We start from the raw sequence: 16,345 nt of genomic DNA, 5'->3' as shown, positions 1-16,345 counted from the left end.
ATAAACAAATAAAGTAAAGTAAACAGTGAAATATTGGTGTAGCATGTTCCGCGCTGTGCTAAAAACAATTACTTTATAAAAAAGGAATAAGAAGGCATTTTAAAGATATTATAAAGTTTGCAATAGTAAAGGTAATAAAGACAGGCGTGAATAATATGAATAATTTAGTATCTGTAAGGTATACACATACAGTAGCCTAATACAGTGTTTATCAACCCTGGCAAACGTCCCAATTTTGGGCCGGGGCTACTGCTGAGGTGTGCCGCACCGTTTGAAGAAGGTTTGAATTTTTTTTTTTACAATAATAATAGTCAGGCATAGAAACAGCCCCGAGGTGAAAAGGGTGACAACATGCTGTTTTTTTTCGGGTCAGGTGTCACACTATTGCCCTATTTGGATTCGAAACGGCTAGTGGAAGCTGAAAAGCTACAAGTTTGCATGTCTGAATAATGCAAAAACAGAAATATTTGTTTGCATTTGCTTTTTTTCTCCCCCATATAGAAGTTGTGTGCCCAATATCGTATCGTATCGTTTCATGAAATGAAAAAACACCCCTAGTGTGTGTGCATATATATATACCGTATATATAATTATATATATATATATATATATACCGTATATCTAGGTGTGCCCTGGGATCTTTTGGCTATGCCAGGTGTGCCTTGGCACAAAAAAGGTTGATAAACACTGGCCTAATACATTAGTGCAGTTGCAAAACTGCAATAAGGAGAATTTACAGACTGCAGTTTAATAAATTTTTTTAGGGCAAATTAATTCTTGGTGTCTGACCCAGTTTAGCAGTTAGGTAATAATGACCTAGGGGCACATACACATTTTTGATGACTCCTTTTGTTCTAACACAATTGGGAGGGCAGCTGTTAGTATGAACAAGTTTAGTTAGTAAAGTATTAACTGAAAATATCACATCAAGCATAAATGATTTCCCCAAAGATGTATTGTGAGCTGAGAAATTGTGAAAATCCTGCCTGTCTGTGCATCTATTATGTAGCCTAGCGGTTCTCAAAAACGTTTGAATTTTGACGTCCATAACTCTCAGTTACAGACCTGTAAGGGTCCATTTGGACCTCCCTCAAGGAACCCTGAGGGTCCCTGGACCCCACTTTGAGAACCACTGATGTAGCCTATTATGTACTGTTGACACAGCATCTTGTGTTGTAAGAACCTTTATCGTGGGCAAAATGCATTTGTTGTTCCCAGTTCTCCAGTTACACTGTCCAGAGAGTATCCCACTCAGGACCGATCAACAACTTACGTCACACAGTATTTTTGTAATATATATTTATTTACTATTATTTACAGTATGTACATACACATTTCAGTAGCTGCTATGATTTAATGGATTTAAAAATAATACAGGTAATGCAGTGCTGTACCACGTAAAAAAAACTGTATGTTCATCTTGTTTGACTGTAAGTCGTTAAATAGTACTTAAGGTGTACGCTTTGAATAAAGTTTTTTCATACAGTTAGCATGAAATGAACGAGTGAGTGTATGAATGAGTAGCTACACCAACAGTATAACAGTAATTACAGTCAGATAATTCAGTCATTTAAAGGCAGATGTGTTACAGAGCGAAAACAATAAATGTATTCCCTTTAGTTGCTGTTGCGGTAGGTACTGTACATTTGCACATACCCAGAATGTATCCTCTGTATTTAACCCATCCTAACTATTAGGAGCAGTGGGAAACTATTGAACAGCACCCAGAGAGCAGATGGGTTTCATTGTCTTGCTCAAGGACACTTCGACACCAAGCCAGGAAGATCCGGGAATCGAACCGGGAACTTTACGGTTCCCAAACGGCCACTCTATCTCCTGAGCAACTGCCACAGAATAAATTGTGTCATCTGTTGCTCCTGCATAGGATTTCTTCATTTATCATTCATGACAAAACTAGTGAACTTGTTGTGGAACGGTGAGGCACTCCTCTTCCTCCCCAAGGGGCAGGTCATCAACTGCCTGTGCTGCATCTTCAGCTGGGATGATGGGGGCTGCTGCACCACCACAGGTCCCATTTCCTATGTGGAAAGTGATGCTGACATTCACATGGGAACCGTTGGCCAGGGGACTGATAGGCTGAGAGGTGGGTTGAGGGAGGACAGTGGGCTGGAAACTGATGGACTCTGTGTTGGTGAGTAAGGGCATGGGCTCTGACAGTGAAGACTGTGGGCTCTGCAGTGGTAGGGTGGATTGAAGTGAGCCGATGGACGGGTCCTCCTGACTGCTGCAGACCTCTATCCTTGTAAAGACACCAGGAATGTCAGAAAAGAAAAACAGATACTGTAGGTAAATAAACCTATATACCTGGATATACACACACACAAAGATAATGTGCATGCATGCACACACACAGACAGACATACACACAAACATATGCACAAACACCACACTACAAAAATGTGTGAAGTGAACATAATGCACTTGCACAAGTATGGGCGCACGTGCACATACACATACTGTACACATACGAAACATAAATGTAATCTAGGAAAAGTGCTCCTCGGAGCAAAGGTCTCCGCCAGGTCAGGTACAGTAGGTTATTGTGAACCAGCAATGTTTGGAATTCAGTCATTATAGATGTGAGTGGAATCTGTAGAAGTTGAGGGATTAATGTTGGTGAAGTTATTGCACAATATGTTGATTTGTTGGATGTGCATGCAAAGTTTCACGGCAATTGGACGCTGCGTTCATGATTTGAGGCATTTTGTTCAAAACGGACCACTCGTGCAAACTTTGAAAGCCAATCTTAGCTAATCAGGATGGAAAATGAAAAATCTTGATCACATGACTAGAGATACTGTGTACCGATTTGGGTGATGTTTGGACAAAATCTGTAGGAATCTGAAGATCGACCTCCTGGAGGCGCTATAACAGGCCAATGTGAAAAATGTGCCAATGTGGGGCAGAAGTTCTGCTCTGGCATCCAGGGAGTGTGTGCACAGTTTCATGTCGAACGGCGCCGGAGATTAGCTGTCCACAGACAGACAGACGGACATACACACACACACACACGGCGGACGGACAGGGTGCAAAACAGGGGGACCAAATTATCCTTAAAGGAGCACTTCACCCATTTTCAACCTTAACTTCATATCATTGAAAGTACAGCATTTCTCTTCCTGAAAAGTAAGCATGCTGAAATTGTTTGAAATTACCGATGATAACTGGTAGGCAGGTTTCGGAACTGTCCACAGCTCTCCTCTGAGACATCTTACAGTATACAGAGCATTAGTCAGGACCAATCATATGAAGATAGGTTGAAAATGGGCGAAGTGGTCCTTCAAGCCGTACATGATAAACAACACATCTGTTTAAGTTATGTAACTTGTTGCAATTTAAGATTTAGGCATTTAGCAAACGCTCTTATCCAGAGCCAGTGCTAATCAGTCTTGGTTTTATGCATTGTCCCTGACAAATAAACTAATAAATGTAATAAATAATAGAAAAAGACTGACCGGATTTATTGTAGGGTTCCTCTGTTCTCAAAAGACTCTGTTGTTCTGGGGATATGTTGGAGAAAGAAACAAGCTCAACCTTCGTTGAATGACACGGATTCACCTGTATCAGAGAAGGAGAGACAGACACGAATAGTAAGTTGAGTACTGGTAGTCTTGTTTATTCGATACACTTATTTGTTTTAGCTCTTGCTCATTTGATTTTCCTATTTTGTCTCATCTGTTTATGAAAGTAGGTAGCTGATATATTGCACTTTTACTTTAGCGCTAGGTATACTCTTAGTTGCTTGTTTTAGAAGAGAATGCACTTAATACTTCTGGTGATTAGTAGTTTCGTTCCCTACCTATGTTGAATGCACTTATTGTAAGTCGCTTTGGATAAAAGCGTCTGCTAAATGACTGTAATGTAATGTAATGTAATGCAAGTCATATGACGTATATTAATATCAATTATTTCAGATCATAGAGTAAACACAAGCAAAGAAACTCACGTCATTGTCCCTCTCACAATTGCCATTTGCATCTATTTTTGGAGGATCGGTTTGGGCCTCTAGGTAAGAAAGAACCGTGATCACACAGGTGCAGAGAGATAAAAAATATTGACACATGAAGTAAATCAGAAATGAACAAAGGTTCAATAATTACAATTTATCTCAAATGTGCAGCATAATCAACAGAAGTGACAATGTAGTTTTAAATGTTGGATTTTGTTCCAGGTTACCTTCACCATTTATCGGAATGGTTCTACGGCGGATCAACAGCACCAGGACAATAATGAACACCATAAGAAGTCCAGTGACACCGGCAATTACTGCAACTACATAAGTAGGTAGACAAAAGTACACACATGTAAATCCACAATGTTTGTATATCCAAACAAAAAAAATATAATCTGAAACACTGTTTTAGTCACAAAGCTACTTCTTCATAACTTATAATAAACCTTGACCAATTAGCATACCTAATTGTGGCCCAGAGTTGGGCCATGGTGGTGGTATTGGTGTTTTTGTTGGGTCTTGGTTGATAACTGGATCAGTTGTACTGACAGGTCTAGAGTGAAAGCTTGATGGATTTGCAGTCGTTTGTAGATTTATGGTTGGGTGCACAGAACTGCCATGTGGCTCTGTCTGTATCCTTGGATGCAGGGTTGTATAAGCAACAGCCGCAGGCTCACACACTGTGTCAAAGGTAGCACCGCCATGTTTCACGATAGCCCTTCCTTGACAACTGGAGAGGGAGGGAAACATTTCAGAAGGTCTTAGATTATGCACCGCAAATAACTATAGCCTAGCTATGCGGTTGTGCTTCACTCACTCTGTATGAGGCCGACAAAGCTCAGTGTAAGAGATCTTATCAGAAAATGTCCCATCAGGACATTTTTTACACCTCACATTGTAGTCTTTTCCACCTGAAATACATATAGAAAAAAAAATCCCTTTAAATGTATATCACACTATATATCTCATTTGAACCACTTAAGTCCTATATACTTTGCCATGTGATGAATAGTGGAAAGAGCTCACAATGCATTGAGATGCAATGTGTTGTAAGCTTGTAGATCAGCTTTTTTGCTATTTTAGAACATGTTGCCTATAATGACATGCCAAAAACAGGGATGCCGGGTTGAAAGTGGTTAATTGTGTATGGAATACAAACATGATTTCACATCTGTAATTAATAATGAAGTTAATTACATTCTGAAAAGATATCAATGGCCTCCTTGAAATGGTGAGCATTGTACCTTCTTTAAAGACCCCTTCCCCAGCTTTGCACGATTTGTATATTCTACATTCTGCACAGTATGGGTCCTGAAAGTCCATGTAGCAGTACCACCCAGTCTGACACACACATTTGGACCTGGTAGTACTGTTGCAGTTCTGGGCATACAGCAGACCCTTTTCTGTTCAAAAAGAAACAAAGATGGCGTTTCACATACAGGGGCTACCAAAGTAATGAATAGCTACTGTATACAGTATAATAATGCATCCACCTACCTGTTTTACACTGAGGGCATCTCAAGCAGTTTGGAGAATAGTTAAAGTTCGCCAAGTATTGGCCGCTGTCACACTCTTGACACTCGCTGTCATTTGTGTCACTGCATCTCTTTATCAGTTTCCTCCCTGTTACAAATACAAACAAATGCAAGACATTGATTGATTGAATACTTTATTAGAAGTTTGCAGAAAAAAACACATGAAAGTACAGTTCAAAACACACAAAAACATGCAGAATTTGGTGGCATACTTTTCAAATATACTTTTCATTATGCTTTTCTGTGTTCTTGCTGCAGTAAAGCCTACCAGTCAGAGTCAGTGTTGTCAGTTATGGCTATCAGTTAGGGTAAAATAAATAAAAGACAACATTTGATAGTTGATACACATGGTTTTTGCAGCATGATGAACAAGGCCTATTCCGGGAGGATTTTGTGGAATGCTATTTGCTTTCAACAGAGCACTAAATTCCTGAATTGAAAAAAAATAAATGAATCTGTAATAAGTGTGTGATAAAGTGATGCTGTTAAAGTGGTTGTAATCCAATTAATTCCAAAATTGTGTAATGGACACTTAACATTTGGTTCCATTAGTACACTTGTTACATTAACACTGATGATTTTGGGGCACTCGGAGTCGGCTGGTGCAGGTGTAAAGTTCCTTTGCACCACCATGGAGACTTGGTTTGAATCCTCCGCGGTGCATCAATTGGCCATGTTCAAGGGATGGGAACCGGGCAGGGAGGGCGAACTGTCGCTGTACTATCAACTCCTACAGGTTGGTCAGGGCACCTGTTCAGTGCGGAGCTTAACTGAGAAGAATATCATGTTCCTCCACATGCGTTACGTCCTCCCGGTGAAACTCCTCTACGAACTACAAACACCTCACACTGCGAGGGGTTGTGAGCTTGTAGATGGGCTATTTTCACAATGTTTTCCTCTTTCATATGTAATATTTGACAATTTGGCCAATTTGGTATTTAAAGGGTCTTAAAAAGTCATTCATTTGTAACTTTAGAAATGTGCAGATACCCTGCATAGTGTATACACTTACTGTATACTCTATGTTGGTTTGTTTACTGTTGAGCTGTTCAGTGAGAAAACAATGTTGCACATAAAGCTAATCATCTGGGGACCCCCAAAATAATTTGAGGACCCCCAGTTTGGGAACCGCTGGCTGACCTACACCCTCCCTATTGAGCTAACCAGTAGGGGTCAGCAGCAGAAAGGGTCTACAAGGGGGAATTGGGAATTGACAGAATGACTAAATTAGGAGAAAAACAAAAACAATTGCAAAACAAAACAAAACACTTTACTGTTATACATCTAATCTGAAAGCCTTGACATTTTCCTGCATAATAAACAGACACAATATTCTCTTAACTAAAGCCCTCTAAAATGTATATGATTGTATATTACTCCTGACAGTCTGTAGGAATCAGTATGAGGCTATTCATGAGTGAAGCCAATCCATCTCTTACCAGGGGGACACCTGCTGCAGCACAAGTTTGATACATCCTCTGATAGATATTCTCTGTTTGGGTTCTTACATTCTCCACTTGAATCTGCATGATACGGTAGCGAATACTCCTGCTGTTTAACAGAAAAAGTACAAAAGAAAGAGGTTGCTGTAATGAGCAGCTCAATTAGAACAATTAGAGTGCAAGAAAGTCCCAAACTCAGATATGTGAGAAAAGCCTGACATCTATCTATCTATAAGTCTGTGTGTGTGTGTGTGTGTGTGTGTGTGTGTGTGTGTGTGTGTGTGTGTGTGTGTGTGTGTGTGTGTGTGTGTGTGCATAGTATATCATTCGTTTGTTTTCTTTGATTGATCTCTCTTCCCCCTTGCCCCCTCCCTTCTTCTTCTTCACTTTCTCTTTTTTTCTATGGAAATAACAAAACACACAAAAACTAATTTCACCCACTTTTTTTACTTCTGTAAACCTGTGATGTGACAATAAACCTGATTCTGATTGTGTGTGTGTGTGTGTGTGTGTGTGTGTGTGTGTGTGTGTGTGTGTGTGTGTGTGTGTGTGTGTGTCGCTGTCTTTCTCGTAAATAACTCAAGTCGACTTCAAATCTGTCACGTCGTGTGTATCACGTCCCGACAGATCAGTGTGTTGTGCGGAATGGGAATTCGGGCGGACCGCCTTTTGTCTAGAACCAAAAATCCCCAAATCTCTGTATCTCTCTGTCTGTCCTTTTTATGCCCATATATGGAGATCCCTGATGTCATCAACATGATGTCATAGTACTGACGTCATAGACTGGCCTCCAAGTACTAAGATTACTGCACAAAGTTCTCTGACAACGGGTTATCGCATATGCATAAGGGACATGCATTCCCAATGGGCATCATTCCTAACGGGCATCGGCCTATAGTTGGCAAAAGCTGGGTACTGTGCTGACCTACTGCTGTTGGCTGGTTTTGGTGCCAGCCAGGTAATATCATTATCTGTAGGAGCTGCAAATGTTTAGTTTCCCACACAGAAGACAGAGGTTCAAATTCAGGGGGTCGTTACACACACAGATTTACCCAAAATAAATCTGTATGTCTAAGCGTTAGATGATAGTGTTTTGACGTGCGTATACAATCAGGCGCTAAAGTTCAAACTACTTCCTTTGTTCCTTCAAAGCTTTGTCCTCCCATCAAAGAGTTGCTGATCATAGCAGTGTATTTCTTGTACAACAGGAAATAGAAGAGTCTACACAAGGGGCGGCTTCATTTTTATATACTGTACGTGTGGTTTAACCACTGACAGTAAAGAGTTAGAGTCGATAGAGACATTCTTCCTATCTTGAGAAGTTCTGAGAACATGCTGTTATTTCCTTTTTCACTTTGGCTGCATTCCTAAACAACCACACCATTTCTCCAGAAGTGATAAGAGATCATTGTAGACGGGAAGCAGCAGAACTCAAGGACATAAGGTTATTGCCTGTGTATGATGAGTTGTTGATTGGAATTGGAAACTGAATCAGGTGCCAATTTCTTTTAATGAATAGTCATGCAGGTTGACTATTACACTGCTGTTAATTTCCTTATTCTATTAATTCATGTGTAGTAGTATTGTTTTGACTGAAAGTGGACTTTAATCTGATTAAATGTGATACAACAAATTCCTGACATTCCACTGGCTATATGCCAATTATAAGCTTGGTGGCTTACAGTGGGAGCTGTTCTATTCCCATGTATTTATAACGATACATACAGAGAAAGCAAATGGATATATGGTACATTTGGCTATAGAGTAGAATAAAAAAAATGTGTTATCAGATTGAATATTAATCATTCTGATAACCTACTCCCATCATAGTCAATGCACTTGAATAGATTCACAGCTAAATTGATTTGTGTAGAAAGGTAAAGATGTCGGCTATATTGGATTATGGAGAGATGTAGCATATTTTGATTTGACTAAATAAGACAAGTGAAGATGTTTTGGAATTAAGACACCAACAACGTTGCTCCAGAATCATTTTAAATATATAACAGTGTCCTAATAGCCTTGGATCAAGACTATCATAGATGTATTTTTATTTCTACAATACGAAAGTAAAAGTCAGACTCGATCAAATACATCTATGATAGTCTTGATCCAAGGCTAATCCTAAACCTACTGGAGCTGTGGTCCCCCCCAAAATTAAACCGTCATAAAGTAAGTGTATAGGAATACTACATTTATTTAAAGGTAGTATAACTGCCTTTAAAGACATCCAGCGAATAGGAATACAATAATTGACAACTTTCAAGGAAGTAGTCTAATCTCATCTACCGGATTAGCCTAGTACCTAACATTCCAACCCCAACTGAGAGCTGCATAATAACGAGTGTGTGAAATAGTAAGCTTTACTGCCCTACTTTCAAATCACGCTCCCGACTGATACCTGGCGTCCTTGATGAAGGACGGTAGTCTACGGCAGAATGTCTTACCTGGTTGGTAGTTCTGGCATTCAGCAGCAGGATCGCAAACAGTAAACACGTAGAGTCCCTCATTGCCTTCTTAATCGAAACTATAGACTACAACCTATGAGTACAACTAACATACAGTACTTCATTTTAGAAAGCTGACACAAACCGTCAGCGACAACAAGTTGTTTTTACGCTCGGAGTGATTAAACTTCCCCGAAATCAGACCGGCTTTTACAGCCAAGACAGGAAACACAGTGAACTGCCTCTAAACTAGTCAGAGGAAGTTGAATAGCATCTCGTTTGGCTGCACACAGGCATGTGAAAAAGTAAAGTCTCTGACATCAAAAGCAATTCTCACACACACACACACACACACACACACACACACACATATATATATATAGATATATATATATGTGTGTATATGTATATATATATATATATATATACACACACACACATATATACATAATATACATTAACATACAATATATTGCCTGTGTGAGGCAGACATCTCTTCACATCTAGGAGACTGAAATGTGACTGTTTGCAGTCTCCCTGCAAAATATATATATATATATATATATATATATATATATATATAAATGTGTGTTTTAAATGGACTCTCCTTTACATATCCTACATTTCATGACTCTTAATTTATTATGCATATCAGCCGCTTTTTATGCACATTATTCTACTTTGCTATGCTCTAATTCTCTGATCTGTCTTTTAACTGCATTGATTGGCCTGCACAATTAAGAATTTCACCCATGTTACTTGTAATATGATGTGACAATAAAGTGTGATTCTGGTTTGTGTGACATATAAACTCAATATGTAATTTAATTTGATGGATGTTTTAAATCCATGAATATGATACATCAAAATGTGTACAGTATAAACAGGTGTTTTGAAAGTAGCTATAGGGTGACAGTTCTTACTAGGCTACGCTGCCCTGAATCGACCCGTTTTCCTTCCTTTGTGGTAAAGCATTGTATCTAGCTCGTCATTATTACTGTCATAATCTGTGGGCATGAGACAGTGAGAAAAGTCATACAAGCTCCGGAAGTTATATGCTTATAATGTAGTCTACTTAACCAAACATCCTGACCCTGAGTCAGCCAGTGCAGCACTGTGATTTCACAACCAACATTCTGAATTTTTTGTCCTCGTGTATGACTCATATAATTATATATTCATTCTAAAGAAAACAGAGTTTGCAAACAATATTATTTCCGGTCTCATCTTCTGGCTTTCAATCAAATTCGATTTGTCTGGTAAAAGAAAGTATTTAAGTATACTGAACTGATCACCACTAAATCCCCAATGATGGTTTTAGGCCTTCATTTTTAAAAACCTGACAGTCCAGAGGATAATTGAAACTGATGATCGAGAAAACAGAACAACCAGGTGCTCACAGGATATACACAAATGGTTAAAAGTAGTTAAAAGTATCAATGGTGCTCACAGGATCAAAACATGAGAAACAATGGCACTCAGGAATAAAGCAGAGGAAAAGCCTTTATTAATATAAGGCAAATGTTTCGACCTCGGAAGGTCTTCTTTTTTCTCATGAAACTGATATTTGAAAATGATATTTTAAGAGACTTAGAGAGACATGCAAGGTTGCATTATACCCATCTAACAACAGAACGCCCCTCTCTGTCTCGAACACCTTTTTTGGGGGGAAAGTCACACAAGAGCACCTATAACATTTCAGTAGCCCCCACAAACTATTCATCCACATACAATCTAGTTCTCAGAGGGTGATCAACAGACACCTTGTGATTAAACAATCCAATGTTAAATTTCCCCTCAGTGGGCGAGACAGTGTATAATATCAAAACTCTGGGCCACATGAAGGCTTTGAAAATGCAATGCTGATGTTTTTGTACTGAACTTTAAAATAGTGACAAAGAACTCTGACACAATTACATTGCATCCGTTTCAATACACCATGTGACGACTGCAAGCTTGGCTTCTCACAATCAATTAACCTGCATGAAAGTGGAAAAACTGGTCTGTTTCTTGGTTTGGTCCTGTGTGTGAGAGATTAAAGCCTGATTTATGCTTTGTTGTATGATGGAATAAAAATTAAGCATTAGATGGTCAGGTACAGTTGATGTTAAGTAGTAGGTGTGGTGTGGTTTTGTTTCCTGCCATGTGCAACTGAGGCGTCCACCCATTCTTTAGAATTGCTAGTCTCACGGTTAGTAGCCTATAGGGGATAATGTAACGTAAAAGGGAAGTTAAAACACTGAAAGATTTGTCAACTTAGGAGCCAAAAGAAACAATTGGAAAGGGAAACGTGAACTATTACTCAAAAAGCACTTCCTTAAAGCTGTTCCAGTCTTACACAAAACCACACAAGTGAAAGAATTGAACAGTTCATGGCAGCTTTTGCTCACTCAGATAAAGGGTTTAGTTTCAAATATACTGTACATACACTATGTATATTAACCACTGCCTGTATATTAAGAGGGCCATAGACCCTTTAGAGTCTAACGTTTAGACGGCCGACATGTTGTTGTGTCATAGATGCAGATGATGGTACATTAATAACATTAATTGTGGGTGCATTTCGTTTAGCTGTTACAACTCCTATGGTACAATTAACTTCATGTTGGAACACAGAAACAACAGATGAAATACATCTACAATTAACGTTATTACCATTTACCCATATATGACACCTAAAAATATCCATTCCACTGTGAGAAGGAAAACCATTCGAGTTATAAATTAGTGCAGGTTGTGGTTCAGATAACAATTTACAATGTAGATTATGATATATGAAATATGTTCCAATCAACTTGAGGCTAAATGGTCAAAAGCACTGACTATTACCAAAACAGTATATCTTCAGATTCTTCACTCAGATTAAGTCTGAACAAAATCAACTACTCCATGATCGAAGTTGAAGGAAGCTTGGGCAAAATAATTTTACACTCAAAAAAAAAAAAAAAAAATATATATATATATATATATATTATTATTTTATTTTTTTTATGTAAACCAATACTAATTAGAGTTTGTAATTTAAAGCCAATACATAGTCTGCATGTAGTCTGGTGTTAAACTGGGAATGATTAAATAAAAATGTAAAATGTTCTATGATAGATGACATATCTAAGTTCAACTTTATATCACATCACACGTTTACACCAAGTATGAATGAGTGTAAAATTATTTTGCCCAAGCTTCCTTCAACTTTGATCATGGAGTAGTTGATTTTGTTCAGACTTAATCTGAGTGAAGAATCTGAAGATATACTGTTTTGGTAATAGTCAGTGCTTTTGACCATTTAGCCTCAAGTTGATTGGAACATATTTCATATATCATAATTTACATTGTAAATTGTTATCTGAACCACAACCTGCACTAATTTATAACTCAAATGGTTTTCCTTCTCACAGTGGAATGGATATTTTTAGGTGTCATATATGGGTAAATGGTAATAACATTAATTGTAGATGTATTTCATCTGTTGTTTCTGTGTTCCAACATGAAGTAATATATATATATATATATATATATATATATATATATATATATATATATATATATATATATATATATATATATATATATATATATATATATATATATATATATATATATATATATATATATATATATATATATATATATAAATAAAAATAAAAATAATAATTAAAATACACAGTAAATAAAATATTTATAAAGTCAAGAAACATTGATGGATAATTTAAAACCAGAACATGAAAACAGACAATTGTTACGGTACCATTATCAAATGGTAGGATGCTGGAAACGGTACCGGGCCAATCGAGAAACATCTAAGATTTTGTCAGCGCGCTGGCTGCCGGACACAGGTATATCCTGTAAAATGATAAAGAACTACATGTGAATATGTCTTACTGCTTTTACAGTAAATTAAAATTTCATTTGCCAAGTTCACAGTAAAACTTCTGCAGTATTTTACCAAGTGGTCCTTGTTCTGTGACTTTTCCAAGGGACGGCCAGCAGAGGTCTCTATGTTTAGATTGCTCCGTAGGTCAAGGGTGCTAGGCTGTGACAGGGTGCTCTGGCCTGTATTTGACCAACCTGACAGACAGTGCTGGAGAATTGCAAGCAAAGTGATGAGATGAGTAATGATGTAGGGTAAATAATAATCTTTACAAAGGTAATGGAAAAAGCTCACATTTGGAAAATGTCACAATGATAAAATAATAATGATATAGTTGAGACTTTTCCACTGGCGCACTCACCGATGGTAACCCCAAACTATCAGAGGGGTCAAAACTACATCGTCGATGGGGTTTGTATTTGTAAGTTGGCAAGAGGGTGGAACAAGGAATGCTGACCCTGAGGTACAAATAAAGAGAATAAACCATTTCACACGGGCAAAATAAGATTTAGTGTATGACTAAAGCCTGAAACATACTCTATGCAAGCACGCAAATGTCAATGCCTGGCCAAGCCATCACAAACGTGCATCCCTGGTTAACATATTCGCAAGTCCGCTATCATGCACCAGTGGAGGAAATAAACCCACATAGAGTTACATTTGAAACTACAACCTGCTATATTATGAAAGCTAGAGCAAAAGAGAGCACAAATCCAAGATGACAGCTTCATTCTGTTGTTGCCTTCTACCTAAAAAACCCTCATTGCAAATGCACGTCATGCTTGTGTCACATTACAACTTTCAGGTGACATATTACAGAACCCAACAACGCATGAAATCGATTTTTGCAGAGCTTGAACTGTCCGCATTTGTGCGTGGAGTATGTTTCAGACTTCACAAAGACACATACTGCTATATATTTGACAGAGCAATTTCAATTTGACAGGTATTTAGGCACCATATTCGTGCCTGTCAGTGCACATGCTTTAACAGCATTGATACCTAATAAATGCTGGTTCTGCAGCAGTGTGAGGCTGAAGGGATTTTGGCTTTTTGCACACGGGACAACGCTCCTCGGGATCCAGTGGAATTGGGAACAGTCTGCTATTAATCCTGTAACAGAATGTACCTAGAAAAGAGCAAAGCAGAGAGACAAAATAATTATTATGAAGGGAATTAGCAAAACTGCTTTACAGAAAGAAATTAGTTAAAATACTATTCTCACACTGATGAGTGTCCTTGTGGGCCTCTTGTCCAGCCTCATCAATTAGCAGCGGTGGGACTGAAAAGTCGTCCTCAGGAAACCTATTAAAAAGGGCCAATGTACACAGTAGCAATTTAACAACACACTCATGAGTGCAGTTGTAATCAGCTTGACATAATGTATTGTCGCTGTCGGGCAGAAACCTTGTATCTCTTGTAAATTAATGCCATAATTCATCGTACAAGAGTGTCGCGCAAAAGTAGCCAAAATAGCAGATCTACAAGCTAAAAACACATTGTATCGCGACCAGATCGTCTATTTTTATTCATTCCGTGTTTCCTTTTAAGTGAAAGTGGTTAAGTGTGTCGGTGGGTACTGTAAATATTGAAAAAGTATTAAGAAAAGCTTGTGACTAAATAATAACTATATTCGATCAATTGGAACACAGGTTCTTTTTTTCAATTTCCTGAAAAGTAACAGTTTTGGACATACAAGGTTTCCACCTCAGTGACGATATCCAAGTGCAATGGTGTGTGTGATCCAATCACCCTTCTTGTTGGCTGTGGACACATTCGTCTTGATTGACTGATCGAAAAGTAAGGAGGTCATTGAAGAACTCATCAGAATGCTCTACTAAGGAGCTCTCCACATCCAGGATTCCTTCAAGAAAAGAAACAAACACATCAGAGTCAGAGCTGTTCTTGCATTAAGGGAGAGCTTGTGATATAATGAAGATCAATATTGTGTGTACCTGCTATCCAGTCATATCCGAGTAAGGGCTGCACATATTGCCTGTGTGAGGCAGACATCTGTTCACATCCAGGAAACTGAAATGTGACTCTGTTTGCAGTCTCCCTCTACAAACACAGAATCATTTGTGTAATGTTGAGTAAGTTATCAATGCTCAGTTCATTTGAAATCATTGAAATGGGTCACATTTTCAGTGGTAAAGTATTATTTCCAGTTCAAAGCACCATCTGGTGGTCAAAATGGGAGGGAGAATAAAAATAGAATACAAAAATGTGTATGAACCACAAAAATAAATCGTTTTTAATGTATGATGCACAAGTAATAAACAAATATGTAACAGATCTCCATGTCTCACCCTTTCCTTGTCTCTGTCATGGAGAAGGAGATGGGGTCTGGGAGTGTGTTGCCTTGTGTCGTCTGGTCTTCTATGGACACCGGGACGTTTGTTACCGTCTTGTAAAAGGTCTGAAGACAAGTGATCAAGTATGTCATGTCTGTGTTTAAGAGCCCTGGACGGTATGTGTATGTTAATAATTAACTTGACAACCAAGTAGATAACTTGACTTCAGTGAATCAATTAATATTTACATCGGTGGTTATTTGTTCGCAAAGTGGCGTCCGGGGACCCCCAGGGGTCCTTGAGGGGGTTCCCCAGTAAAATTAGATCAGTTTAACCACTTAACCTAGCTCTGGTCCATAGCGTTAGAAGGAGTTCTCCTTCTAACGCTATGGGCCAGAGCTACACTTAACCCTACATCAGCTATTTGAAAATATCCGATCTAGACACGCTCACAATGTGTCTGCTATGCGTTGAGAGCTTGTAGATCTCGTAGAAGTTACACTTTTTTAAAAACATTTTAACAACACAAATGTATGGTTTTTTTCTGCCTGGCACAGCATGTTTTCAGATGGGGGTCTGTAGCCAAATACATATATTTTTGGGGGGGTCCTTACACCTTGACATGAAAAAGTTTGAGAACCACTGATTGAACACCTGTATGCTCACCTGCACCTCTGGAGACTCCATCTGCTCCACTTGTTTCATTGTGCACAAAGGACACAGAAGGTTTAGAGAGGGCAGCTCTTACAGAACCCCTGTCACCGTCAAACAGGGTCACCATTT

At 38.5% G+C, this 16,345-nt stretch overlaps 2 protein-coding genes across 3 annotated transcripts in view; both read right to left on the bottom strand.

Annotated features, from left to right (window-relative positions):
- Positions 1–1,293: 1,293 nt before the first annotated feature.
- tnfrsf1b (tumor necrosis factor receptor superfamily, member 1B) lies at positions 1,294–9,640 on the bottom strand. Of its 2 annotated transcripts, none has more exons than XM_080424906.1 (10): positions 9,398–9,640; positions 6,948–7,059; positions 5,471–5,596; positions 5,218–5,376; positions 4,791–4,884; positions 4,438–4,703; positions 4,198–4,293; positions 3,968–4,026; positions 3,477–3,579; positions 1,294–2,255 (listed from the first exon to the last, which is right to left on the bottom strand). In XM_080424906.1, exons 1-10 carry the CDS (start codon positions 9,458–9,460, stop codon positions 1,915–1,917), a joined length of 1,419 nt encoding a protein of 472 aa, XP_080281032.1. In that variant the 5' UTR covers positions 9,461–9,640; the 3' UTR covers positions 1,294–1,914. The 2 variants fall into 2 exon arrangements, with proteins under 2 accessions (XP_080281032.1, XP_080281033.1); XM_080424907.1 differs by having other exon boundaries at positions 2,130–2,260.
- A 3,433-nt stretch (positions 9,641–13,073) lies between these two features.
- The window catches only part of miip (migration and invasion inhibitory protein), a 4,647-nt gene continuing 1,375 nt past the window's right edge, over positions 13,074–16,345 (bottom strand). The window contains exons 2-10 of the mRNA XM_080424909.1: positions 16,229–16,345; positions 15,578–15,687; positions 15,224–15,329; positions 15,021–15,132; positions 14,494–14,573; positions 14,271–14,397; positions 13,630–13,726; positions 13,344–13,478; positions 13,074–13,240 (exon numbers count right to left, since the gene is read on the bottom strand). The exon at positions 16,229–16,345 is cut by the window's right edge and continues 81 nt beyond it. Coding sequence (XP_080281035.1) covers positions 13,151–13,240; positions 13,344–13,478; positions 13,630–13,726; positions 14,271–14,397; positions 14,494–14,573; positions 15,021–15,132; positions 15,224–15,329; positions 15,578–15,687; positions 16,229–16,345 — 974 coding nt within the window. The 3' untranslated portion in view covers positions 13,074–13,150. The remainder of the gene's footprint in view (positions 13,241–13,343; positions 13,479–13,629; positions 13,727–14,270; positions 14,398–14,493; positions 14,574–15,020; positions 15,133–15,223; positions 15,330–15,577; positions 15,688–16,228) is intronic.

Source organism: Gymnoscopelus braueri, assembly GCF_963280865.1.
Source record: "Gymnoscopelus braueri genome assembly, chromosome: 3".
In the NCBI taxonomy this organism is placed as follows: Eukaryota; Metazoa; Chordata; class Actinopteri; order Myctophiformes; family Myctophidae; genus Gymnoscopelus; species Gymnoscopelus braueri.
Note: the sequence above shows the minus strand (reverse complement) of the source record. Positions and strands in the feature narration are given on the sequence as shown.